At 59.4% G+C, this 25422-nt stretch overlaps 4 protein-coding genes across 5 annotated transcripts; 1 reads left to right on the forward strand and 3 right to left on the reverse strand.

The window, feature by feature from the left end:
- Positions 1 to 689: 689 nt before the first annotated feature.
- Positions 690 to 3790, reverse strand: HJV (hemojuvelin BMP co-receptor). The gene is made up of 3 exons (XM_008504629.2): positions 3655 to 3790; positions 2830 to 3332; positions 690 to 2262 (listed from the first exon to the last, which is right to left on the reverse strand). The coding sequence occupies exons 1-3, from the start codon at positions 3767 to 3769 to the stop codon at positions 1642 to 1644; spliced, it is 1239 nt and encodes a 412-aa protein (XP_008502851.2). The 5' UTR covers positions 3770 to 3790; the 3' UTR covers positions 690 to 1641.
- Positions 3791 to 6688: 2898 nt separating this feature from the next.
- On the forward strand, positions 6689 to 8757 carry BOLA1 (bolA family member 1). Its single transcript, XM_030464973.1, has 3 exons — positions 6689 to 6708; positions 6927 to 7139; positions 7731 to 8757. Exons 1-3 carry the CDS (start codon positions 6689 to 6691, stop codon positions 8179 to 8181), a joined length of 684 nt encoding a protein of 227 aa, XP_030320833.1. The 3' UTR covers positions 8182 to 8757.
- A 1547-nt stretch (positions 8758 to 10304) lies between these two features.
- Positions 10305 to 15901, reverse strand: SV2A (synaptic vesicle glycoprotein 2A). 2 transcript variants are annotated; one of them, XM_030465258.1, is made up of 12 exons: positions 15308 to 15901; positions 14475 to 14655; positions 13941 to 14092; positions 13696 to 13829; positions 13319 to 13408; positions 13114 to 13224; positions 12927 to 13015; positions 12508 to 12672; positions 12288 to 12421; positions 11763 to 11966; positions 11111 to 11270; positions 10305 to 10607 (listed from the first exon to the last, which is right to left on the reverse strand). In XM_030465258.1, the coding sequence occupies exons 1-12, from the start codon at positions 15888 to 15890 to the stop codon at positions 10424 to 10426; spliced, it is 2187 nt and encodes a 728-aa protein (XP_030321118.1). In that variant the 5' UTR covers positions 15891 to 15901; the 3' UTR covers positions 10305 to 10423. The 2 variants fall into 2 exon arrangements, with proteins under 2 accessions (XP_030321118.1, XP_030321119.1); XM_030465259.1 differs by lacking the exon at positions 11763 to 11966.
- Positions 15902 to 20385: 4484 nt separating this feature from the next.
- Positions 20386 to 24902, reverse strand: SF3B4 (splicing factor 3b subunit 4). The gene is made up of 6 exons (XM_030465217.1): positions 24819 to 24902; positions 24417 to 24545; positions 23433 to 23975; positions 22619 to 22813; positions 21344 to 21514; positions 20386 to 20802 (listed from the first exon to the last, which is right to left on the reverse strand). Exons 1-6 carry the CDS (start codon positions 24850 to 24852, stop codon positions 20618 to 20620), a joined length of 1257 nt encoding a protein of 418 aa, XP_030321077.1. The 5' UTR covers positions 24853 to 24902; the 3' UTR covers positions 20386 to 20617.
- Between the last annotated feature and the right edge of the window lie 520 nt (positions 24903 to 25422).

Genomic DNA, 25422 nt, shown 5'->3' on the forward strand with positions numbered 1-25422 from the left:
TCAGGGCAAATTCCTGTTGAGTGGGCCCAAACCTAAAGGCTCATTACGTTCTGCCTCATAAAGTCTGTCCCTTCAGCATGGCCGTGACCCTGGCCCTGGCAGGTTTGTGTGCTGTGACCAAGCTGCTCTTCCCCTCCCACCCGAGAACTGCTCAACTTTGGCTTGGACTGGGGAAGAGCAGGGAGACCTCCTCGTGCCCTCCAGCTCCCTGAGAGGAGGTTGGGGTGAGGTGGAGGAAGGTTCCCAAGGAAGAAGTGAGAGGACAAGAGGAACCAGCCCCAGGGGAGGTTTAGGTTGGACTCTGGGGACAATTTCTTCACTGACAGAGTGGCCAAGCCCTGGGACAAGCTGCCCAGGTGGGTTCCCAAAACGTGGAGACGTGGTTTAGTTGGCACCCTGGGGATGGACTTGATGCTCTTGGAGATCTCCTCCAACCTTCACCATCCTCAATCCCCTTTCCCTAGGGAACTCTGTGACTATCAACCCTGGAGCTTCTTCAGGGCTTTTGAGGGTTTAATCCCCCTGGAGGACCTTGGTGGTCTCCTGCAGGGTGGTGGATCTCAGCAGTGGCTTCCTGGGGGTTATCTATAGCCCCTGGAATAAAAGGAGAAGTGGGTGGAAGGTGAAAGATATTCTTATCTTCACCTGCTGCTGCCCACCAAAGGAAGAAGGAGACAGATGAGAGGAAATGAGGACTTCAAAAATAGAGAGCTTTAATAGCAGAACCTCCAGGGATGGAGGAGCAGTGGGCAGGGAACACGGGAGGAGGAAACGCTTTGGGCTTTCCTCTTGGTGCCTTCTGCAGAGGGGCCAGGGGGGAAAAAAAACCCCAAAACTGACCAAAGAAAGTGCAGAGACCTCAAAAGTTGTGTTGTAAAACCTCCCCTCAGGGTTCCAGGGGTCCTCTGAGCTGCAATGCTCTTTTCCCCACTGAATTCTTTGCCTCCATGAAGCTTCACAAAGCTCTTGCAGCTCCACGGGGTGGGAATGGCAAAGGTTTTCTCTTTTCACTTCTTAAAACAACAACAAAATAAAGGAAAACTTTGCCTCCAGAAGATATTTCTTATCTCCTGGAACTCTGCCTGCTCTCTCCTGGGATGCATCAGCCATCTCCTTTGGCTTTGTGGCTGAGTTCATTGACACCTTACAGCCCCGCTGGCTTTTTGCCAACTCCTCCTCCTCCTCCTCCTCGTGATGAATTCTCTTTTGTGAGTGAAAATCCAGAAGCTGAGTCGGGTTTGAGCAAGGTTGGGATGGTGACCAAGCCAGAGGGGGTATTTTTCTTCCCTGAAACTCAACGCTGAGCCCAAGTCCCTGCTGGGCTATATTGAGTCCTAGACAGGTGCCAAGACAACAAAGGAAAAATAGCAACCGTCTCCCTGAGGCTCCAGAGCTCCCCACGCTGGGAATATTCACAGCCCCGACCCAGAGAGAGGAGGGGAAGGGACAAGATGGTGGATTTCTGGCTCCAGAATCTCAGGCCTTGCTCACAGCACTGGTAACTGACTCCTCGGTGGCTTCATTCCTGTGTTGCTTCGGGTCAAGAGGCCCCAGATCCACCAAAAAACCTTTTTTTGTGTGTGTGTGTGTGCGTGGGGACTGCTGAAAACCTGGAGATGAACCCATTGTTTTCTGGATCTCCTACAAACCAACCCAAAGAGCAGAGGTGAGGAGGAGGAGGAGGAGGAGGAGGAAGGAAGAGGCCACGCGTGGGCATCCCGCCCCAGCCTGGAAGATGTGGAGTTTCTCCACGTTGGGAAGGAAAACCTTGGCATCTTCCAGAGCCCCGTGGGCCGCCATGGTGAAGTTGGCATCCCCGGAGGTCACCAGGTCGAAGACACAAGACTGGAAGTAAACGTCCTCCACGGGCAACATCTCCTTGCAGAGCGCCCGCGCCGTCTCGGCCGCCAGGCGCCCGCCGCACCCTTGGCTGCGGGAGATGCGTTGGCTTTGGGGACACCCCCCGACACAGAGCTGGAGGTCCTGCTCCTCCGTGAAGGCCTTGGCCACCTCCTCGGCAGCTCGGATGGAGAAGGAGAGCTGGCGGCCGGCCTGCCGCACGGCGATGGTGGTGCCGATGTATTCCGCCCGGATCTCCACGTGGCGCCCGGGGCTGAGCTCCAGGATGGCCAAACTGCTCCCCCCGGGACGTTCCCCCCCGTTCACCGACCCGTCCTCAAAGGCTGCTGGGAGGTTGTCCAGTTCTGCTTGGTAAACCTTCTGGTCGATGCATTCCTTCATGTTCTTGAAGATGATGGTCAGCTGCAGAGAGGGGAGCGAGGTTGGACTGAGCTGCTGGGAGGGGGGAGAGCGGTGTCCGTGTCCCCTCGTCCCCTCCCCTGACAGGACGCAGCAGGTGGCAGCTCCAAACCACCCCTTCCACCTTGCTGCAGACCCCTGGGGGTTTCTTCCCTCCCTTCCTCCATTTAAAGGACTGAAAACTCAGCTGGAGCCGAGCCTGGATGAGCTGCATGCTGGCTTGAGGGTTGGTAGAGTTGGGTTAACCCAGGGACCACCCCATAACCCACCCCCAGGCAGCGTGTGGAAGCCTCTCCGGTCCCCTCCAAGACCTTCATCCCACTTACTCCTCCAGACACCAATTCCTGAAGCTCTTCCCACCCTCCCCAACCACTTTTTGGAGTGCCCAAAGCCTACACTCGAGTTTTTTCATGGAATGGTTTGGCTTGGAAGGGGCCTTAAAGCTCATCCAGCTCCAGTAGACCGGGTTGCTCCAAGCCCCCTTGGACACTTCCAGGACCAGGACAACCACAACTTCCTTGGCCAATCAGTTCTCCCAGTGGAGAAGCCCATCCTCCCATCATCCTTTACCTTACTGGTGACCGTCGCGTTGGAGCCTTTGGCCACCGGCGAGCTGGTGGCTTGCACGAACAAGAAATCATTGTCCAGGAGAGGCCAAGAACCCTCCACCCGACAGGTGTGGAAGTCGTGGTGGAACGTCCTGATGTGGGGGTCCCCAAAAGCAGCACAGTGCTGGTAGCTGGGGGGTTGGCCGTGCTTGTAGAGGAAACTCTTCTCGTAGTTGCAGATCTCAAGCGACTCCAAGCCTTGGTGGTTGGGGGCGGGAGGCCGGGGGCGTGGAGGTGAGGTGGGGCCTTCTTTGGAACAGTTGTTTTGGATCATGAGGTCCTCGATGCCGTGGACAGCAGAGTGGTAGGCCAGGTCACCCCGACACGTCCGCGCCGTCTTGCGGGTGCAGTGGGAGTAGGAGCGGAGGGCGTCGCAGAAGGCGGCGTCGCGGTGGGAGCCGCGGAGGTTGAGGGTGGCTGCCACGTACTCCGAGTTGCAACGCAGGATCTTGCACTGGGAGGAGACTGGGAGAGGTGGGATAAGGGTCAGAAGATCCCAGGAGAGCAGGAAGGGGAGGAACCTTCTCCTCCCACCGCCGTCTCGCAGTGGAGATGGTTTGGGGAAGGAGTTGTGCCTGCTTTGGGGAGTTGGGTTATGGCTGGGGGAGTTGGGTTAAGGGTGGAGTTGAGCTAAGGGTGGAGTTGGGTCAAGAGTGGAGTTGGGTTATGGTTGGGGTTGGTGGAGTTGGGTTATGGTTGGGGTTGGTGGAGTTGGGTTATGGTTGGACTCAATGATCTTCCAGGTCTTTTCTGCCCAGGAGGGTGCAGTGATCCCACGGATCCTTACCATTCCTGCAGAAGAGGAGGAGGAGGAGGAGGAGGAGGAGGAGAGCTCTGAGGAAGAAGCTGAGGTTCTGCAGCTGCCCTGGGCCCTCACTGCCAGGAGCTTTCCCCATTCCCATCCATGCAGAGCCCGGGGGGTTCCTCACCCGCTGCCTCGTCTCCACCTCATGCAACAGATTCCCTGGAAGCCAAGCAGAGGAGCTGCCAAGGTTTGGAGCAAAATTCCCAAGGATTTGGGGGTTTTCAACAGCTTTCAACCCCTGGTCCAACTCTGTCACCTCCTGTGACAGCTCAGGAGGGGCTCAACCCAACTTCCAGCTGCCCTTGGAGAGGTCCCACGAGCTCCAGGGGGGTTGTGAGGAGCTGATGGGTGCAGGGAGGGAGCTGGAAAACCAAATTCTGGGTGTGAAGTGTCCTCAGGTCCCCAGCCCAGCACCTCCTGCTCCACCCAAAACCCGTAGGAGATGCTGGTGGATTGGCCGAGGTCCTTTTGGAGCTCCTGAAGATGAAATCCATCTTTCCACCCCATCTTTAGGGACTGGTGGCCCCCCCCCCGAGGGGCTGGTGGCCCCCCTGAGGAGCTGGTGGCCCCCCTGAGGGGGTGGTGGCCCACGGGGTGACGTGACTGTCCCCTGAGCAGCACCCACACCCCATGGGGTGGCACTGGGGTTGTCCTGGCACTTCGTGGTGTCCCCCCCTTCTTGGGTTGAACGTTTTCCTTGGGGGTCCCAGAACCTCAACCCCACCCCCACCCCCTCATGATGTCCCCAGGAGGTGGTGACACGGAGGGACCTGTCCCTCAGCAGATAAACACCTGGTTAATGTGTAGCAGGCAGGAGAGGCCCTGCCCGGGTCCTGGTGGCAGCAGGGGTGGCTCTGGGTTGTCCTGGTGGCACGAGGAGAAGGGTGGTGGCACCACTGGCACAACCTGGGAGATGCTCCAGGAGCCCACGGTGATGCCACCTGCCCCAGGTGGCTCTGTGAGGAAAAAGGGGGGGTTTGGGCACCTCAATCCTCTCTCCAGGGCCACCAGCACACGGGACCAGACCTCGGGGCACCCTGGGGTGACAATGCCAGCACCCCAACCCCTTGTCCCTCGCGTTGCTCCAGCCCCCACTCACCTGCCCGACCTTCACCGGAGCCGCGCCGGGAAGACCCCGAGATGTCCTCCCCTTCCTGAGGTCCTGGTCCTTGTCACCCAGCTCTCCCCCAAGTGCCAGCCGGGCAAATCCATGGAATGAGAGCCAAGAAAATTCCAAGCTCCATCCCAGGCACCTCCATGGAGCAGATCCAAGGGGGGTTGGGGGGCAGAGCTCAGCCCCGGGGGAGCAGAAGCCACCGGTGGCACCGCGGTCCCGGCCGCCTCCGCTCTGTCCTCTGCTCCCCCCGGGCAGGGGTTGGGTTTCGAAACGGAGCCACCTAAATTTAGCCAAGCTCCAAAGCACCCGGGGACAACCACCCCACGGGACAGGGGAGTGGGGGGCAGAGGAACTGCAGGAGAAGGTGGAAACCCCCCCCCAAATCCACCCCGAGAGGAGGGGACAGGTTGGTGGCACGGGGAGAACGTCACCCGTGGAGCTCCTTGGGTCACCCCCTCACCCCCCTCATCTCCTGAACCCCCGTGGGGTGAAGATCCGTGGAAAACCACCAGGACACCCCCACCCCAGGGAGTCCCCGTGGCCAAGACCCCAAATCTGGGGAGGGCTTTGGGGATTCCATCTTCTCCAGGAGCTCTGGAGCTGGTGTCACCCCCACGGGGGTCACCCCTCCGCTTCCCACCCAGAATGGGGATGGGGAAACTCCTGACAAAAAATCCCTCCCAGGAGGTCCCCAAGGAGCCATGGCCACCAACAAACTCCTCCTGCCACCCCCCGTGTCACTCCTGAAGGTGGCTCAGCCACCATCACCCCCGGAGATTCGGGGCAGGGGACAAATGTCACCCCTGGTGTCCCCAGGCCCGGGACTGGGGTGGGGACAAAAAGGCTCCGAGAAGCCTCCAGCCCCTTCCAGAAGCTCCCAGTGCTCCACTTACCCCAAGGAAACCCCCGGAACGGGGCCACCAAATGTCCCTGGATCTTCTGGACACAAAATCCCTGGATTTTCAGCCTGGGTTTTGGGCTGCGGGCAAAGGAGTGAGGAGGGAATCAGAGCTGGGCTGGGTGGGGAGGGAGAAGACAACAGCTGAACTTCCCGGGGAAAAAGAGAGGAGAGGAGAGAGGGGGCTTTAAAAATAACCCAGGGAGTGTTTTGGATCCCGAAATTCCGGTGGGGAGGGAAAGAGGAGAAAGAGGGAGAGCTGAGCATTCCTGGATGGACATCTGGGAGGTGGGGAATCCCCAGGGGAAAAAACACCCAAGGAGAAGGTGTGGGATGGAGAAGGTCAAGGTGGGTTCCTCTTCCAGCAGCACCAAACAGGGGTGGGAGAAAAGGATCCGGAGGGGATGGGAGAAAAAGGTGGATGGGGAAAAATGGATGGAAAAAGGTGGATGGGGGAAAGGTGGATGGGGAAAAGGGGGATGGGGGAAAGGTGGATGGGGGAAAGGTGGATGGGGAAAAGGGGGATGGGGAAAAGGGGGATGGGGAAAAGGTGGATGGGGAAAGGTGGATGGGGGAAAGGTGGATGGGGAAAAGGTGGATGGGGATGCAGGGCTGGAGCTGCAACTCTTCTTCCAGGTTTTCCTTCTTCCTTCCCGGAGGAGCTCAGGATTGGGAGAAGATGGGAGCAGAGAAGTTGGGGATGAACCAGGGAGCTGCAGCCCTCGAGTGCTCCTTGGAGGTGGCACCCAGATCCTTGGAGGTGGCACCCAAACCCTTGGAGGTGGCACCCAGATCCTTGGAGGTGGCACCTAAACCCTTGGAGGTGGCACCCAAGTCCCGTGGCCTTCTCCATGCAGGAGATGGGACCCTGAGGAGGGACCCACCCAAGGATGGGGACAATGATGGGGACAGGACAGGGGACCCAAGGGGTGACCCCGAGGATGGGGACAGGGGTGCCAGGGCCATGTCCCCAGGGAGAGGAGACAGGTGTGGGGACAAAGATGGGGACAGGAGGCTCCGGGTGATGTCCCCAAGCTGGGGACAGGGATGGGGACAAGGGGGGGGTCAGGGTGATGTCCCCAAGCTGGGGACAGGGATGGGGACAAGGGGGGGTCAGGGTGATGTCCCCAAGCTGGGGACAGGGATGGGGACAAGGGGGGGTCAGGGTGATGTCCCCAAGCTGGGGACAGGGATGGGGACAAGGGGGGGGTCAGGGTGATGTCCCCAAGCTGGGGACAGGGTCCAGGGCGATGTCCCCGAGGTTGGGGACAGGGCCGGGCTGTGTCCCCCCCCCCCCCCCCGGTGTCCCCAACCCAGGGGACAGGCGGGAGGTGACACCACCCCCCCCGCGCAAAGCACTCTGGGAATTGTAGTCCTGGGAGGTCACGTGGGGGGCGGGAGGACTCCATTTCCCAGCATCCTCTGCGCGGAGCGGACGGGCAGGGAGCTGCGGTGAGAGCCGGGGGGGGGGGGGGAGGTGTTTTTGGGGGGGTTTGGGGGGTTTTGGGGAGGGGGGGGCTGGGGAGGGAGACCCCGAAAGTCACCCCCCCACCACCCCCCTTCTGCCACCCCCCTGAATGGACTCTGCTCCTTCAAGACCCCTCCCCAGAACCCCCCCCCCATAAACCACATTCAGGACCCCCCCAAGTGACCTTCAGGACACCCCCGTCCTAAGTCCCCCCCCCAAAATAAACCCTGCTCCTTCAAGACCCCTCCCCAGAACCCCCCTCCCCCCAAAAAATGACCTTCAGGACCCCCCCCAATCCTTCCCCCATAAATCACCTTCAGGACCCCCCCCTAAATAAACCCTGCTCCTTCAAGACCCCCCCTTATCCCCCCCCTATAAATCACCTTCAGGACCCCCCATATCCCCCCCCCCAAAATAAACCCTGCTCCTTCAAGACTCCCCCTTCCCCCCCCCCTATAAATCACCTTCAGGACCCCCCTAAACCCCCCCCCCCAAAATAAACCCTGCTCCTTCAAGACCCCCCCTAAATCACCTTCATCCCCCCCCTTTTTAACCCTCTCCCCTCTTCTCCCCAGGTGCCCCCCCAGTTTGGGGCCAGCAGCCGGGTGGCCATGGCAGCAGCAGCAGCAGCAGCAGCGGGGGGGGGGGCTGGGGGGGGGTCCTTTGGCCCGGTCCATTCGGTCCAAACTGCTCCGGGCTTTCCGTCCCACCCACCTGCAGGTTCGGGACGACTCCCCCCGCCACGGGGGCCCCCCCGGAGCCGAAACTCATTTCTGGGTGCTGGTGGTGAGCGAGGGGTTCCAGGGGGTCCCCTTGCTCCAGAGGCACCGGATGGTCCAGGGGGTGCTGGGGGAGGAACTGGGGGGGCCCCTCCACTCCTTGTCCATCGTCACCAAGACCCCCCAGCAGTGGGAAAAGGACCCCCGGGTGCAGCCCCCCCCTCCCTGCCTGGGGGGGTCCAAGCACGAGGAAAAAATGAAAAAGAAAAGCCCACCCCCCACCCCCCTGTGCCCCCCCCAACCTTGAGCACCCCCAGAAGGTCCTTGAGCACCCCCAGAAGTGGGGGGTGGGGGGGGCTGAACACAGACACCCCCACATCTGATCTTGGTTTGGGGGGGGGGTCCCCATTTGCTCCCTTTTGAGGGAGATTTGGGGATCCCCCCCCCCATCTGCTCCCATTTTGAGGGGGGGGCTCTCCCCATCTGCCCCCAGTTGGGGGGGATTTGGGGGATCCCTCCCCCCCCCATTTAATTCCCCCCCCCCCATCTTGGGTGAGATTTGGGGCTCCCCCCCGATCTGCTCCTATTTTAGGGGGGGGGTCTCCCCCTCTTCCCCCTCTCCTCCCATCCTGGGGGGGATTTGGGGACCCCCCCCATCTACACCCATTTTGAGGGGGGGGCTCTCCCCATCTGCCCCCAGTTGGGGGGGATTTGGGGGGCTCCCACCTCCCCATCTGCTCCCCTTTTGGGGGGGGTCTCCCCCTCTCCTCCCATCTTGGGGGGGGGGGGATTTAGGGGTCTCCCCCCCCACTCCACCTTGGAGGGGGTGCATGTGACCCCCCCCCAATTTAATCTCAAACCCAAATAAATCTTCAAGCCCCAATTCCTGGAGAGAATCTTTTTTTTTTTTTTTTTTTTTTTTTTTTCCAAGGGGGGGGCACAGATATTTTTTTTTTTTTTGGGGTCATTTTCTGCCTTTTTTTTTTTTTTTTGGGGGGGGGGGGTTTGGGTTTTTTTCTTTTGTTTTTTTGTGTGTTTTAATTAATTTACAAACATCTCAAAACTACAGCACAGCACAGAACGGACAGAGCTACGGGGGGGGGGGGGCACAGGGCTGGGGAGGTCCCCAAAGGATTTCTTTTTTGGGGGGGGTGGGGGTGTCCCCAAAGGACCAATGACACCAAGGGGGGGGTGAAGCACACGCTGCTCAGAATTTGGGGGGGGGGGCTGCCAAAAATATTAAGAAGGGGCTAAAAGTTTGTTTTTTGGGGGGGGAGGTTGAGCCTAAATTAATTTTTTTCAGGGGGGGGGGAATTATTTTTGCATAGAGCCAAATTCTGAGGTGTTTGGGGGGGGGGGGTTGGGTGTTTCCCTCCCCCATACCCCAAATTTGTTTTTTGGGGAGGGGGGGGCTTTGTGCTTTGGAACCCGCTGGTGGTCTTTGTGCTTTGGGGGTTGGGGTTTTTTTTTTTGGGGGGGGGGTAAAAAAAAAAAAAAAAAAAGGGGATGGAGGGGGAGGAAGAAGAAGTGGGGGGGGAGGGGGGAGAACCCCCCCCTTGAATAAATAAATAAATAAATAACTGGCAGTTTCACTGCACCCCAAAATACAGCTCCCCCCCCAAAAAAAAATAAAAAGAAATTAAAAGAAATTCCTCCTGGGGGGGGGGGTGGAGTGTCCCCCCCCCACACACCCTTCATCACTGAGGGCAATGTGTAGGGAAACTGAGGCACGGAGATACCAACCCCCCCCATCTGAACCTTCCTCCTTCCCCCCCCCCAAAAAAAAAAAAAAAAAAAAAAAGGGGGGGGGGTACAGGGCTTGGGATTGTCCTTCCCCCCCCCCCCAACAAAGGCTGAGACCCCCCCAGGACTGAGCAGCTTCACAGATGACACCGAGAAAAGAGATGGGGGGGAGGGGGAGGGTTTGGGGGGGGCTCTGAGGAGGGGCCTGGGGGGGGCTGGGGGGGGTCAAGTGCAAATGAAAAGGATCCCAATGCTCACAGTGTCTGACGGGGGGGGTGGGGAGGGGGCACAAGGATGGGGGGGGACAATGAGGGGGTGGCCCCCGAGCAACCCCTCCCTGTGGGCTTTGGCCCCCCCAGAGGGGATGGGTGACACCAGGAGAGGGGTGACAGCAGAAGAGGGGTGACACCAGGAGAGAGTGGATGACACCAGATGACACCAGGAGGTGATGGGTGACACCAGACAGGTGACACCAGAAGAGGGGTGACACCAGGAGATGGTGGATGACACCAGATGACACCAGATGACACCAGGAGATGGTGGGTGACACCAGAGGATGGGTGACACCAGAAGAGGGGTGAACAGAAGGGTGACACCAGGAGATGGTGGATGACCCCAGATGGGTGACCCCAGAGGACGGGTGACACCAGGAGATGGTGGATGACACTAGATGACACCAGATGACACCAGGAGATGGTGGGTGACACCAGATGGGTGACACCAGAGGACGGGTGACACCAGGAGATGCCGGGTGACACCGGGAGCGGGGGGAGGTGACAGTGGGGGGGGTGGGTGACATGGGGACCTCACTGCAGGACCTGTCCCCGGGTCTCGGGCAGTTTGAGGGCCAGGGAGCTGCCGAGGGCCAGGGCGGTGGAGGCGAGGAGGATGGGCACGGCCTTGGTGATGCCCACGAAGGAGGTGAAGATGCTGATGCCCAGGACAGCCGCCAGCTTGCACAGGGCGTTGAGGAACCCGAACGCCGTCGTCCTGAGGGGACAAGTTGGGGACATCACAACCAGGCTGTCCTGGGAGGGGCACCCAGGGGGGCACCCGCACCACTGACGCCTCAAAAACCACCCCCCCGGGACACAAAATGTCCCAACCCCACCCAGTGACGCCCGAAACCTCCCGACTGGTGCCAAAATGGCACCCAAGTGGCCACCCAGGTGTCCTCCAAGCCCAAGGTGTCCCCAAGCCCACCCAGATGTCCCCCAAGCCCACTCAGTTTTCCTCTAAGTCTACCAAGGTTGCCCCCAAGCCCACCAAGGGGTCCCCCCATCCCACCAAAGTGTCCCCAAGCCCACCCAGATGTCCCCAATCCAACACAGATGTCCCCAAGCCCACGCAGATATCCCCCAAGCCCACCAAAGTGTCCCCAAGCCCACCCAGATGTCCCCAAGCCCACCCAGTTTTCCTCTAGGCCCACCAAGGTTGCCCTCAACCCCACCCAGTTGTCCCCCCAGCCCCCCCAGGTGTCCCCCCCAGGCCACCTCATGTCTGAGGGGTAGAGCTCCACGGTGAGGACATCGAGGGCGTTCCAGGAGGCGATGCTGACGCCCCCGAAGAGGCAGAGCAGGGCGATCATGGCCGACTCGCTGTTCCCAAAGGAGAGGAAGAAGCAGCTGACACAGGACATGACACTGGAGCCCGCTGAGGGGGGGACACACACAGGAGGACAGGTCAGGCCTGGCAGAAGGGACAGAGGTGTCCTCCCCGCCGGGGAAACTGAGGCAGGAGGGGGTTGGGTTGGACGAGAGCTTTGAGGAGCTCCAGCTGGGTGAGGTGGCTCAGAACCTCCCCAGTGGGCTGGGAGGGACCCTCAAAGGCCACCCCCACCCCCCCTCTGCCACGGGCAGGGACATCTTGGAGTCCAGCAGGTTCAGAGCCCCCCACCCACAGCGTCAGGGATGGGGTGGGGTTGGGATAGGACCCCCCAAAACCACCTGGTTGGGGCCCAACCTCTTGGTGCCAGGAGCAGGCACGGCGCCATCTTGCCCAGAGCCTCCCCCGTGGAAAGGTTGGGAAGGAAGGAGCAGCTCCAGAGCTTTGGCCAACCCAACCTTCAACATCTCCAGGGTGCTGGGGCACCCCCCACCCTGCCACTCGACCTCCCCCCACCCCACAGAGCTCTCGGGGGCCCACCCAGCATGCGGAGCCTCCCGATCTTGTCCATGAGGAGAGCTGAGACAATGTTCCCGGGCAGGACAGCCAAGGTGCCCAAAAAGCTGACAAAGTAGATCATGTAGGCGTTGTTGTCATCACTGAAGTCCAGCTGACACCCCTCCTTGTTGTGCAGGAAGCTGCTGTTGACCATCCGACTGTTGAGGAACTTGTACTCAAAGAGATCTGGGGAGACGGGGGTGAAGAAGAGGAGTTGGGCAACTCAACAGCACCTTCCAGCTCCAACATCCACCTAGGGGTCTCTACTGGGGTCCCACCACACCCTTGGTGGTTCCTCTTTGGGTTCTTCCATCTCCACCACCCACTCAGGGTCCCACCACCCACCTTGGGGGTCTCTACTGGGGTCCCACCACACCCTTGGTAGTTCCTCCTTGGGCTCTTCCATCTCCACCTCCACTCAGGGTCCTTGCTTGGGTCCCACCATGCACTCGTGGGTCCTTGAGGCCCACCCCATCCCCCTCTTCCTCCTCCCCACCCCCTTCTCACCCGTGTTGTAGAACATGGTGGAGATGAAGGTGCAGTTCTTGAAGAAGGTGTTGCTGGAGGTGACATCCTCGAAGTAGCACTCCTCAAAGAGGGAGTCCTCAAAGATCACCGACTTCATCTTCAACCCAATGAACCTGAGAAGGTTGAAGAACCCCAACTCAGACCCTTCCAGTTGGCCAACGAGGTGGCCCCAGGGCCTCAGCACCCACCCAGCACCCACTTGTCGTTGAAGTACTCTCCTCCCCGGTGGATCTGGTTCTCCAGGGTGAAGTTGAAGGTGAAGTGTTGGACCTTCTCCCGGGTGAAGAGCTTTGTGCGTGAGGCGTACTCGATGTTCTGCAGATGTTTGATCATGTCCGGGAACCACACGGTCAGCCCGTAGTAGCTGGGGGGAGAGGGGGCTCAGCCCGCACCTGTGCCAGCCCAGTCCCACCAGTCCCCTCCCAGTTCCATCCCAGAGCCACCAGTCCCCTCCCAGTTCCATCCCAGAGCCACCGATCCCCTCCCGGTTCCATCCCAATCCCACCAGCTCCCCTCCCACTTCCATCCCAGTCCCACCACTCCACTCCCAGCAGCACCAGTGCCAGCCCAGTGCTTCCCAGTCCCATCCCAGTGCTCCCAGTCCCCTCCCAGTCCCACCTGAAGGACATGGTGAACCACACGGCCATCATCATCAGGGTCACCCTGCGGTACTGGGGGGCGAAGCACTGCTGGAAGTTGCTCCACACCTATGGCAGGGGACAGCAGAGGTGACCACAGTGGGGACACGGGGGGGTGTGTGTGTCCCACCCCCACCCCCAGGGGACAAATTCCCCCCCTCCCCCACCTGCTGGGAGAGGTTGAGGACCCGAACCAACCAGCGCCGGTACCAGGTGCCGGTGTCAGCCTGGATCTCGATCAGCTCATCCTCCCTCTTGATGGTCTTGATGTGGGTCACCTGGGGAGGGGGGGTGGGGGGGACAATTTGGGGACAATCAGAACCCCCAACCCCACAACCAGAGCCCTGGGCAGCCCCAGCCTCCCCACCTTACCGAGAAGACCCTCTCGGGGTGGCCCTTGGCTCTCATGTTGGTGTCATGGACCTGCTTCAGCACCATCCAGGCCTCGTCGTGCTTCCCGTTCTGCAGGGCGAGCAGCTCAGGTTCCACCCCACCCCTCACATCCCCCTCCTGGGGGAAGGTCCCCCCACCCACTGGGACACCCCACTTGGGTCCCTCTTTCCCCAGCACCCACTCAAACCCCCCTGCCCACCTTAGGGACCCCCACCTGGAGCTCTCTCCCACCGCGGACTTGGGGGACCCCACTTTGGGGGGTGGGGGGTCAGGGGGGGATCCGGCCTGGCTCTCCCCCACCCCACCCCAAATCCCAGGTCCCTTCAGGACGTGTCCCACACCGGGTCCCCCCTCACCTCCAGGTAGAAACGGGGACTCTCGGGCATGGTGGTGAGAGCCCCGATGGCGAAGACTGAGGGGAAGGCGCAGACCAGGACGAAGACCCTCCAGCTGTGGAACTGGTAGGCTGAGCCCATCTGGAAGCTCCAACCTATGGAGATGGAGCTTGAAATGGTCCCAAAATCAACCCCCCCACTCCCCTCCCCCCCATTCCCATCCCCACCAGCACCAGCACCACCACCAGCACCAGGGAGGTTCTCACCGTAGTGGGGGATGATGGCCCAGGCCATGGCGGAGGCGTAGATGCCCCCAATCATCCAGAACATGCAGAGCCAGCTGAGGTGTTCCCCACGCTTCTCCTGAGCCAGGAATTCCGAGAAGTAGGAGAAGACGATGGGGATGGAGCCCCCGATGCTGGAAGGGGGAGGACAAGGAGGAATCGTGAGGAAGCATCTGCCCCCCACCCAGTGTGTCCAGGTCCCCCACCAGGAGAACCTCAACTCATGGATCCAACCAGTCCAGGACCCTCAACCCATGGATCCAGCCTCTCCCAATCATTCTGGAGAACCTCAACCCATGGATCCAGCCAGTCCAGGTCCTTCAACCCATGGATCCAACCAGTCCAGGTCCCTCAACCCATGGATCCAACCTTGAGCCCGTGGTTCCATCCAGCCCAGGTCCTTCACCCCATGGCTCCAACCCATCCAGCTCCCTCTGCAGAACCTCAACCCCCCCCCCCCACGGGGGTCCCAGCTGCCTGTGTCCCCTTGGCCGAGGCCTTGTCCCCTGCCCTTACCCCACCCCCGAGAGCAGGCGGCAGAAGAGGAAGGTGCCGTAGCCTTGGACAAAGGAGGAGAAGAAGGCGAAGACGCTGTTGACGGAGAGGGAGATGAGGAGGCACTGGCGGCGGCCCAGGCGATCGGCCAACCCACCCCAGACGAAGGCTCCCACCATCATGCCCAGGTAGACAATGAGCCCTGGAGGTTGGGGACAGGGGGATGTCACTCCTGGGACCTCAACCCCCCCCAAAATGGGGTTCTGAGTCCTTCCTGGTCACCCCCCATCTCCACCTCCTCCCTGGTGCTCCTACGCACCTTCTGCCGTCCCTCCCGCAGCCTGGGTGGTGGCCTCCTCTCTCCCATGTCCCCCATGTCCCCCTGCACCTCCTGGGTCCTGCCCCAAGTGTCCCCTCCCATCTCCCTGTAGCTCCTGTGTCCTCCAGTGTTGTCCCAGTTGTCCCTCATGTCCCCACCTGCTCGTGTCCTTCCTCCTCCCCACATCCTCCATGTCCCCAATATCTCAGTTCTCTTCCATGTCCCCCACACCCCAGTTGTCCTCCATGTCCCCGATATCTCAGTTGTCCCCCATATCTGTTGTCCCCCATGTCCCCACACCCCAGTTGTCCTCCATGTCCCCGATATCTCAGTTGTCCCCCATATCTCAGTTGTCCCCCATATCTGTTGTCCCCCATGTCCCCCACACCCCAGTTGTCCTCCATGTCCCCATATCCCACTTGTCCCTCACATCCCCACCCGCTCCCACCCTTCCTCCTCCCCACACCCCCCACATTTCCTTCCCCATCCCCTCCTTCTCCTGTCCCCCCCAGCTCCCCTCTTGTCCCCTCCTCACCCAGCATGCCCTTGTTGGAGTCGGAGAGGCACATGTCCTTCTCAGCACTGGGCAGCACGAAGCCCACCACGAAGACCTCCACCCCGTCAGCCATCAGGGCCAGGCCCAGGACGAAGTAGAGGCTCCACTGGAAGCGGCCATGGCCGCACTCCTGCAGGATCAGCTCGTACTGCTGGGCCAGCTCCTCCTTGTCCTTCCTCCGTTGGCCTTCGCCATCGTCGAAAGCCCCCGCGGCGGCCTCGCTCCCCAGCCTCTCCCCACTCTTCATGGAGTCGTGCCGGGGGATCCCTTGGTATTCCCCTTCGTAGATCTCATCTTCCTCGTCGTGCCCTTCGGTGGCATCGCTGGAAGCTCCTTCCTCCTCGTTGGGCCCCTCTCCCCCCCGGTAGTACCCATCTTGGGGGGCGTAATCTTCGTCGTCCTCCTCCTCCTCCTGGAAGCGGCTGTAGGAGCGTTTGGTGTACTCGTCCTGCACCCTGTCCATGCCCTTCCCCACCTTCTTGGCCGCCTGTTTCTTCACCTCCTTGGCGATGTCCTTGGCGCCGCGGATGAAGGCCGCGCGGTCGCGGAAGCTCTCGTCCATGGTGGGATGGGTGGGGGGATGGATGGATGGATGGAGCTTGGGTGGGGGTGTGGTGCTGGGGGGGGGTCTCCGAGTTTGGAGGGGCGGTGAGGAGGTGGGGGCTGTCTCCAAGTTTTGGGAGGTTTTGTTGGTTTTTGGTTTTTTTGGGCAAGGCCTCAGGGCCGAGGGTGGCGGCGGGAGGCGGGGGGTCGGGTGCTCCCCATCCGCGTGGCGCCGGCGGGGAGGGGACACGGGGACACCACAGCCAGGACCTGGAGCCCAGACAGAAGCTTCAGCAGGGGAACCACCCCATGGCCACCTCCTCACCCCCCCCAAGACCCCCCCAGCCGCTTCCTCCCCACCCCAGATGGGAGCAGGAGGGGTTTGGGGTCACCAGAGGGGTCAGGTCCCCCCCGATGGGGACAACTTGGGTCTCAACTTGGAGCTCTTGAGAGTTTGGTGCCCCCCAGTTCAGACCAGGAGGTTCCCACAGCCCCCCCATTCCACCCCCCCTCCCCTTGGGAGCCACCCCAGGCCATGGGGACCCCCCTGTCCCCTCCATTGTCCCCCCAAGATTGCAAGTCACCACCTCAACAACCACCCCACCCCTACAAGGACCCCCCCACCCCTTCAAGAAACCCCCACCCAAGACCCCCCTATTCCCTCAAGACCCCCCCATCCCATCAAGACCCCCATCCCTTCAAGAACCCCCCCACCCAAGACCCCCCCATCCCCTCAAGACCCCCCCATCCTTCAAGCTCCCCCCCCCAGTTTCCTCAAGAACCCCTCTCAGTTTTCTGACACCCCTCCCAACCCATTTCTTCAAAACCCCCCATTTTTCTGCAAACTCCGTATTTTCAAGACACCCCCCCAAAAAAAAGAAAAAAAAAAAAAAGTTATTTTTATCCCTGGCCAGGCCCTGGGGGGAACACAGCAGCCACCATGTCCAACCCCCCCTTGGGGAGGACAGGCCACAAAGCAGAGGCCAAAATACAGGGGAAACACCACCACCCCCCCCAGCAGTGTCCCCCCCCAGCCTGGGACCCCCCCCCGAGATAAATCTGGGTGGCCCCAAGGCCCTGATTGGTGGCCAAGGTCATTTTGGTGCCATCTCCCCACGGTGGGTCCCAACGGGGCCGTGACGCTGCTGGAGGGATGGGGAAGGGGGAGAAGGAAAAGGGGAGAAAGGAAAAGGGGGGGGGATATCCCGGGGGGATTTTTTTTTTGGGGGGGGACACACAGACACACACCAAGGGGAGCAAGGTCACTGCTGAGCCCCGTGATGGAGCTCAGCACCACCAGGAACCTCCGGCAGGCACCGCGTCAAAGCTCTGGAGATGGAGGTTTGGTGGCCACCAAGGAGGGAGAAATGACAGCTCTGAGGGGAGGGGGGGCTTGGAGGAGGGGGGGGAACCCCAAAAACCGCTGGTTTGGACCCAAAAAAAGCAGTGGTGTCTGTGTCCCCAACCCCATCCTCTCCCCAACCCCCCCAACCAAGGTTATGAGGTTCTGGATCCCTTCCCTCCCTCCAACCCGAGCCGGGGACACCCCCAACCCTGCACACCCCAACCCCCCCCTTGGAGGGGGTGTCCCCCACCCCTCAAAAAAAAACAAACCCAAAACAACCCAGTTGGGTCTTTCCCCCCACAACTGGGACCCTTTTTTTTTTTGCATGCGACATGGCGAGTTTGGTGGCCAAGGTCACCCCCACCCCCCCTTCCCCAAAAACCTCCTGGTCCCACCTGGAGAAATCCCCCTCCCCAGGAGGAAATCCCCCCCCTTTCTTTTTTTTTCTGGGTGATAAAATCCCCCTCCTTCCTCCTCCCCTCCAGGCACAGCCTCCTCCAGCGAGAAGGTGGGAAAAAGACGCAGAGAGGGCAAAAAAAAAAATAAAAAAAAAAAAAAGAGGGGAAAAAAATTAAAAAAAAAAAAAAAAATTGGGAAGGGGAAGGGGGGGGGGGCTGAGGTTTCCCAGGACAAAATGGCCACAAGAAAGGGAAGGAAGGAGAAGCTGAACCCCAAGATCCAGCTGGGAAGGTAATTAAAAAAAAAAAAATAAAAGGGGGGGGAGAGGGGAAAGGGGGGGGGAAAAAAAAGGGATGGAAAATGAAAAATCAAATGAAAACATGAGCAAAAAAGGGTGCTTTCATTCAGGGTTTTTTTTTTTCCTCTTTTTTTTTTTTTTCCTCACCTCGCTGGGCTCCGGCGTCGGGAAAAAAGGATGGAAAAGAGGAGGAGGAGGAGGAGGAGGAGGAGGAGGAGGAGGATGCTCCGGGTTGGGATCCGGCGATGAAATCGCTGCCGGGTACCCGCGGAGTCGGCGGCGTCGACGTCGTCGTCGTCGTCTTCGCAACCGCCCCCGCCACGACCAAGAAGGGGAAAAAAAAGGGAAAAAAAAAAAAAAAAAAGGGGAGGGGGGGGGTTTGATGATGCTGAAGCCTTGGGGGGGGGAACAACCCCGTGCCACGCACGTCGGCAAATCTGAGTCATGGTCCCCCCGGGGGGGGTTTTGTGGGGGTCAGTGCTGCCCCCCCCCCCCTTTTCCCAAAGTGGAAAAATCCTCAGAAAGCACTGAAATTGTTGATTTTTTATTTGGGGGGGGGTGTAGGGAGGTTTGGGGGCTCCAAGGTTCAGCCTCTCCTCCTGGGTTTGGTGGGAGTTGGGGATGGAAAGGGGGGGGGCTCGGTCCCAGGGTCCCAAATTGGATGTGGAGACCCCCCCAAAAAAATAAATTCATATTGCAGCAACTGGAGAGGAAGGGACCCCCCCAAAAGGACAGAAAGGGACCCGAATAAAATGAAATGACCCCAAAAGGGACATAGAAGAACCCAAAAGGACACAAAGGGATCCAAAAGGACCCAAAAGGACCCAAAAGGACCCAAAGGGACCAAAAAGGACCCAAAGGGACCCAAAAGGACCCAAAAGGGACCAAAAAGGACCCAAAGGGACCCAAAATACCCCTAAGGGACCCTAAAGGGACCCAAAGTGGGACCCAAAAGGGCTTGAGGGGACCCAAAGGGATCCAAAAGGGAAAATGGGATAAAACGAGGAAAACTGAGGTAATATCAGGAATAACGGGAATAAAAATAGGAAAAATGGGGTAAAAGCAGGAATGGGATAAAATCAGGAAAATCGGCCTGAAAATAACAAAAATGAGGTAAGGAATAATTGGATCAAGTCCCAAATAATGGGAATATAAATAGGAATAATGGGATAAAATAAGGGGCAGTGGCACTGAAATAGGGAAAATGGCCTGAAAAGGGGAAAAATGGGCTAAAGCCAGGAAAAATCGGATAAACCCAGCACAAATTGGATGAAACTGGGATTAATAGGGATAAAATCCACTAATTCCTCTCTGTTGAACCCAGAAGGGGGGCGGTGGAGCCCATCCCATCCCATCCCACCCCATCCCACCCATCCCATCCCATCCCATCTTACCCATCCCATCCCACAATCCATTCCATCCCATCCCATCCCATCCCACCCCATCCCATCCCATCCCATCCCATCCCACCCCACCCCATCCCATCCCATCCCATCCCATCCCACCCCACCCCATCCCATCCCACCCCATCCATCCCATCCCATCCCACCCCATCCCATCCCACCCCATCCCATCCCATCCCACCCCCATCCCATCCCCACCCCATCCCACCCCATCCATCCCCCCACCCCCCCCATCCCATCCCATCCACCCATCCCCACCCATCCCATCCCATCCCATCCCATCCCATCCATCCCACCCCCATCCCATCCCACTGCCCGAGGTTTTGGGGGAATCCAACCCAAATTCTGGGTACAAATCCAACTCCCAGTCCTGGGATCCTTCCCCAGTTTGGTTCCTGATTTTCCCTCCAGGAAAGGGTCTGAAAGGTTCTTTTTTTGGGGTTTTTTGACTTGGAATCATCTGGGTTGGAAGCAGAGAGGCTGCACCCCCCCATTCCCAAAGAGAGGAAATTCCCACCCTTTTTCCACCTCCTTTAGGAATGAAGAGCAATGAGGAGGAAAATTCTGGAATAAATCAGCTCCAGGAGTGGAGCAGCTCTGCTTCACCTCCTCTCCCAATTTCACCCCAATTTTATGCTCCCCCCCCCTTAAAATCACCTTTTCCTCCCCAAAATGTGGTTTTATCCCTAAGGAATTCCCTTCCCCAAGTGGCAAAGCCTCAGGAGAGGAGATTTTGGCTGCCAAATTCCTCCTCTCCAAACCTCCACAATTCCTCCTCCTCCTCCGAGGCCACACTGGATTTTTAAGGTTGGATTGGGGATTTTTGGATAAATCCAAGGGTGGGAAACCCAACCTGAATTCCAAGAGACAACTTCTGAGAAGGCAAAGTTCACTTGACCACCCCCCCCCTTCAACTGCCTCTCCCCCAGGCTCTTAAAATGTTTTATTTGTAAAAAAAGGGGGTGGCTTTTACAGAGAAACCCCAAATCTTGGTCAAAGTAGCTTGAAAAATCTTTAAGGGGTGGGGGGGAAAGTGAAGGAGGAAAAGGGAGAGGTGGAATGAAGGTTAGGAAAAAGGGAGGGGGGGGTGAGATAGGAGAGGGAAAATAACCCCAAATAAACACTAAAAAATGGAGAGAAAGAGGAAAGGGAGAGGGGAGGTGAAGAAAAAGGAGAAAAAACCCAAATAAATGTTATAAAAAATGGGGAGAGAGAAGGGAGATGGGGGGGACACCGACTGCTCCTCTTGGTTGTGTGAGGAGAGAGGGGGGGGGATCCCCAATGGGGAGGGGGCTTTTTATTTAGGGCAGGGGACCCCTCAAAGGGCCCCTGGGGGGCACCCCGGGGGGTCTCTGGGCAGGCCGGGGGGGCAGGGGGACTCTCTGGTAGCCGTAGGGGGGGGGACGGGGGGGTCCGCTGTAGCCGTGAGGAGGCATCAGGGGTGGGGGTCCCCGCATCCCGTGGTGAGGCATGGGCCCGGGGTGACCTGGGGGGACAGAAACAGGGGGGTCAGAGACCTCAAAAACACAGATCCTACCCCAAAAACCCCTCGTCCTACCCCAAACCCCCCAAAACTTAGCCCAAAACCTCACATCCCACAGGAAACCCCCACCTCGTACCCCAAAACCCCACATCCTACCCCAACACCCCACCTCCTACCCCAAAGCCCCACATCTTACCCCAAAAACCTTCTATCTTACCCCAAAAACCCCTCATCCTACCCTGAAACCCCCATATCTTACCCCAAAAAGCCCTCATCCTACCCCAAAGCCCCCACATCCTACCTCAAACCCCCTATATCTTACTCCCAAAACCCCCATCCTACCCCAAAACCTCACATCCCACCCCAAACCCACCTCCTAACCCAAAACCCCCATATCTTACCCCAAAACCTCACATCACACCCAAAAGCCCCTCATCCTACTCCAAACCCTTCATATCTTACCCCAAAACCTCACATCCCACCCCAAACCCACCTCCTACCCCAAAACCCCCACATCCTCACCCAAACCCCCCCCCAAACTCACCCATGGGTGACCCGAAGTGGGGTCCTCGGGGTGGCATCCCCATGGGTGGGGGTCCCGGGTGGGGCATTCCGGGTGGGGGGCGAGGGGGGGGTTGTCCCCCCGAACCCGGGGGTCCTGGGTGATGCTGCCCCATTCCTGGGGGGCCATGGTGGACCTGCATGGGTGGCATTCCTGAGGGAGGGAAAAGAAATGGGGGTGAAGCGACCTTGAGAAGAAAAGGAAATTAAAAGAAAAAAATAATATTCATTGAATCAAATGATTTCCCCCCTAAAAAAAAGATGGAATTTTGGGAGGGAAAAGCGGGGAGAGGGGGAATGGTGGAAGGGGCTGTGGAGAGCTTGAGGGAAAACCCTGGGTTTAGGCACTTGGTGATGGGTTTTGTCCTGTTTTGAGGTAAAAAAGTACCTCGGGGAATGAGGAATTAACTTGGAAAGGAAGGAATTATATCAGGAAAGGGATTGCCTCGGAAAAAGTAGAAACTACCTCAGGATTAGCTCAGGAAAAGGGGAATTACCTCCAAAAAGGAGGAATGGCCTCAGAAAAGGGGGAATTACCTTAGAAAAGGGGGAATTGGCTCAGAAAAGGGGGAATTACCGCAGTGTTACCTCAGAAAAAGAAGGAATTACCACAGAAAAGGAGGAATTACCTCAGAAAAAGCGGAATTACCTCAGCATTACCTCAGGAAAAGGAGGAATTACCATAAAAAAAGGAAGAATTACCTCAAAATAGGGAGAATTACCTCAGAAAAGGGGGATTTACCTCAAAAAATGGAGAATTACCTCAGAAAAGGGGGGATTACCTCAGAAAAGAGGGAATTACCTCAGAAAAGGGGGATTTACCTCAAAAAAAGGGAGAATTACCTCAGGAAAGGGGCAATTACCTCAGAAAAGGGGGAATTACCTCAAAAATGGGGGAATTACCTCAGAAAAGGGGCAATTACCTCAGAAAAGGGGCAATTACCTCAGAAAAGAGGGAATTACCTCAAAAATAGGGAGAATTACCTCAGAAAAGGGGCAATTACCTCAGAAAAGGGGGAATTACCTCAAAAATGGGGGAATTACCTCAGAAAAGGGGGAATTACCTCAGAAAAGGAGGAATTACCTCAGAAAAGGGGCAATTACCTCAGAAAAGGGGGAATTACCTCAAAAATGGGGGAATTACCTCAGAAAAGGGGGAATTACCTCAGCATTACCTCAGGGAAGGGAAGAGAGGGAGATCCCAGCCCCCCCAGCCCCCAACATGGCCGCCGCACGTTTCCCGCCTCCCGTCACCTACCTGGGTGGTGCAGCCCCCCCGGGGGGAAGGGGTGTGGGTGCGGGGGGTGCCCCCCGGTGGGTGCAGCCCCCGTGGGGGGTCCGGGGGCTCCGGCGCCAGGTGGCATGGGTGGGGGTGGCATGGCGGGGGGCATCCCAGGCGGCATGGCGCCCGGAGGGGGAACCGGCGGCGGGAAGGAGCCTGGTGGAGGGAGACCTGGGGAGAAAAGAGAAATAAGAAGGAATTGGGTTAAATGTGGACGAGAACGGGCAAAACGTGAGGGAAGAAAAACGTCGAGTCTATGAAAACAAATAAAAAAACAACCGTGGGGTGATTGGGAAGGAAGGGGAAAAACGGGCGGGAGAGCGGGAGATGGATCCTCCCGGAGAACCAAAATGGCAGAAAGGGCTCAACCATGTCCATCAAGTGCTGGGGTGACCACAGGTCCCCAGGAGGTGACCCCAGGTCCCAGGGTGGTGACCCCAGGTCTGGGTGACCCAACCAACCACCTTACCCACCTGGTGGGGTGACCTCAGGTCCCAGGGTGGTCACCCCGGGTCTGGGTGACCCAATCACCACCTGGTGGGGTGACCCCAAGTCCCAGGGTGGTGACCCCAGGTCTGGATGACCCAACCAACCACCTTACCCACCCGAAGAGGTGACCCCAAGACGTAGGGTGGTGACCCCAGACATGGAGGTCCCCAAGTCCCCAGTGTTACCACCTGAAGAGGTGACCCCAGGTCTGGGTGACCCAACCACCACCTGGTGGGGTGACCCCAAGACCCAGGGTGATGACCCCGGGCATGGAGGTCCCCAAGGTCCCACCATCACCCACCTGGAGGGGTGACCCCAGGTCCCAAGGCGGCGACCACGGGTGCGGGGACGGACGGCGGAGGCGGCGCGTCGGCGAAGAGCTGGTGGGGTCGGTCGGCTTGGGAGAGGGGGTTCTGGGCTGCCAGGAGCCTCTCGGCCGCCGACCCGTGGCGTTCCCCTTTGGAATCCTTCTTGAAGGCGTAGGAGACGGTGATGGGGCGGTTGCAGAGGTACTGCCCGTTCATGGCCTCGATGGCCGCGTCGGAGGCGTCGAAGCTGGCGAAGTTGATGAAGGCGTAGCCCTTGGAGTTGCCCGTGTCGGGGTCCCTCATGATTTTGGGGGTCTGCAGGATGACCCCGAAAGCGCTGAAGGTGTCGTAGAGGAGCTTCTCGTCGATCTCCGGGTCCAAGTTGCCGATGAAGATGTTGGCTCCCACGTCCAGGTTTTTGTTGTGAGCCGAGGCCTTGTTGACCCGGATGGGTTTCCCGTACAACTTGATCATGTTCATGATCTTGATGGCGTAGTCGGCGTCCTCCTCGCTGAGGAATTCCACAAATCCATAGCCTGGAAGCAACAAAACCCCCCCAAGAGGACCTCTGGAGCCCATCCTGGAGACATCCCACCTGGGTGGGTTGCTTTCCTACCTGGGTGGGTTCCCACCCCACCTGAGTGGGTTCCCATCCCACTTGGGTGGGTTCCTATCCTACCTGAATGGGTTCCTATTCCACCTGGGTGGGTTCCCATCCCACCTTGGCTTCTCCAGATCCTTTGGGAAACCCTCACAAAGCACCAACCCAGCCACGCAGCCACCCCCTCATCCCACGGATCCAGCCCCTCCAAATCCCTCTCCAGCACCTCCCCACCCTCCCAGCCCGGTGCCATCTTCCCCTTGGCATCCTCCCAACCCCCCCAGTTTTAACCCTTCCAGGCTCATCCCTCCCCCCAGCCTTTCACTCAACCGTGCCGTCGGGTTTTTTGGGGACAGAAAGCAGTGAAATGGGTCACCTTGGTGCTGGCCCGTCACCCGGTCCTTGGGCATGTGTGTGTTGACCACCGGCCCCGCCTGCAGGAAGAGCTCCCAGAGCAGGGGCTCGCTCACCTTCTCGTCCAACCCCCCCACGTACACCGTGGCATCTGCAACGGAAAAGGGGAGAAAAGCACGGGTCAGGATCCCCCAGCTCACCCTCAGAACCCCCACAGCTCACCCTCAGCACCTCTCAGCTCACCCTGAGGACCCTCAATGAACCCCAAGTCTCTCCCCTCACCCCCAGGACCCCTCAAAGCCCCCACACATGAGGGTTCCAGGGTCGCTCCCTCCCCCCCAAACCCCCCCAAGGCCCGAGCTCCGCCACATCCCCCTGGGACCCCCCAAGGTCCCCCCCGTGTCCCCGGAGCCCCCCCGCTCACCCTGGTTGCGCTCCGAGATCGGCCCCGCCGCCATCTTGCCCGCCCGCTCCCGCCCGACTGCCGTGACGTCACCCGCAGCGCGCCCTGCCCGGAAGTGACGTCATCGCGGCGCGCGGGGAAGGCGGCGGCCGCCATGTTGAGTGCGGGTGAGGGCAAAGCGCGGGGCGGGGATCCCGGCGGGCCCCGCCCCCTCCTGTCGCGATATCGCCCGCGATACGACAGGAGGCGACAGCAGCCATCCCAGCGCCCGGGAAACCCCCGTGTGTCGGGAGCCCCTCCCCAGGCTGCCCTTCCCCCCCCTCACACCACACACCGCCATTCACCAAACTGGGTTTAATGGGCCCGAGCTGGGACCCCCCCGAGCGTCCCCCCCGGGGGTCCCCGCCCCTCACTCAGTGCCACCCCTGGGGGGTCCCCAAAACCCCCGAGGGACAGCCGGGGCTGAGGGTCCCCATGGGGCTGGGGGGGATGTTGGGGTCCCCACCCCCGGACCTCACCGGGAGGGTCCCAGGGTGGGGGGGGGGGCTCCGTGGGGGGGTCCCCGGTCCCGCCAGGAACGCAGAAGGTTCTGGAGCAGCTGCAGCTCCTCGGCCAGGCCAGAGGG

Source organism: Calypte anna, chromosome 25 (assembly GCF_003957555.1).
Source record: "Calypte anna isolate BGI_N300 chromosome 25, bCalAnn1_v1.p, whole genome shotgun sequence".
Lineage (NCBI taxonomy): Eukaryota > Metazoa > Chordata > Aves > Apodiformes > Trochilidae > Calypte > Calypte anna.

Coding starts and splice junctions, on each gene's coding strand:
- SF3B4 (XM_030465217.1), bottom strand. CDS start 24,852: ATGGCGGCGGGGCCGATCTCGGAGCGCAACCAGG. Junction 23,976..24,416: donor GGTGACGGGCCAGCACCAAG/GTGACCCATTTC, acceptor TGTTGCTTCCAG/GCTATGGATTTGTGGAATTC. Junction 21,515..22,618: donor GGGGGGGCTGCACCACCCAG/GTAGGTGACGGG, acceptor TCCCTCCCTCAG/GAATGCCACCCATGCAGGTC.
- HJV (XM_008504629.2), bottom strand. CDS start 3,769: ATGGGAATGGGGAAAGCTCCTGGCAGTGAGGGCCCAGGGCAGCTGCAG. Junction 3,333..3,654: donor CCTCCTCTTCTGCAGGAATG/GTAAGGATCCGT, acceptor CACCTCTCCCAG/TCTCCTCCCAGTGCAAGATC. Junction 2,263..2,829: donor ACGCGACGGTCACCAGTAAG/GTAAAGGATGAT, acceptor CCCTCTCTGCAG/CTGACCATCATCTTCAAGAA.
- SV2A (XM_030465258.1), bottom strand. CDS start 15,890: ATGGACGAGAGCTTCCGCGACCGCGCGGCCTTCATCCGCGGCGCCAAG. Junction 11,967..12,287: donor CACCATGTTCTACAACACGG/GTGAGAAGGGGG, acceptor CCGTCTCCCCAG/ATCTCTTTGAGTACAAGTTC. Junction 10,608..11,110: donor CTCTACCCCTCAGACATGAG/GTGGCCTGGGGG, acceptor TTGTCCCCTCAG/GACGACGGCGTTCGGGTTCC.
- BOLA1 (XM_030464973.1), top strand. CDS start 6,689: ATGGGGACAGGAGGCTCCGG. Junction 6,709..6,926: donor ATGGGGACAGGAGGCTCCGG/GTGATGTCCCCA, acceptor AGCTGGGGACAG/GGTCCAGGGCGATGTCCCCG. Junction 7,140..7,730: donor CGGACGGGCAGGGAGCTGCG/GTGAGAGCCGGG, acceptor TCTTCTCCCCAG/GTGCCCCCCCAGTTTGGGGC.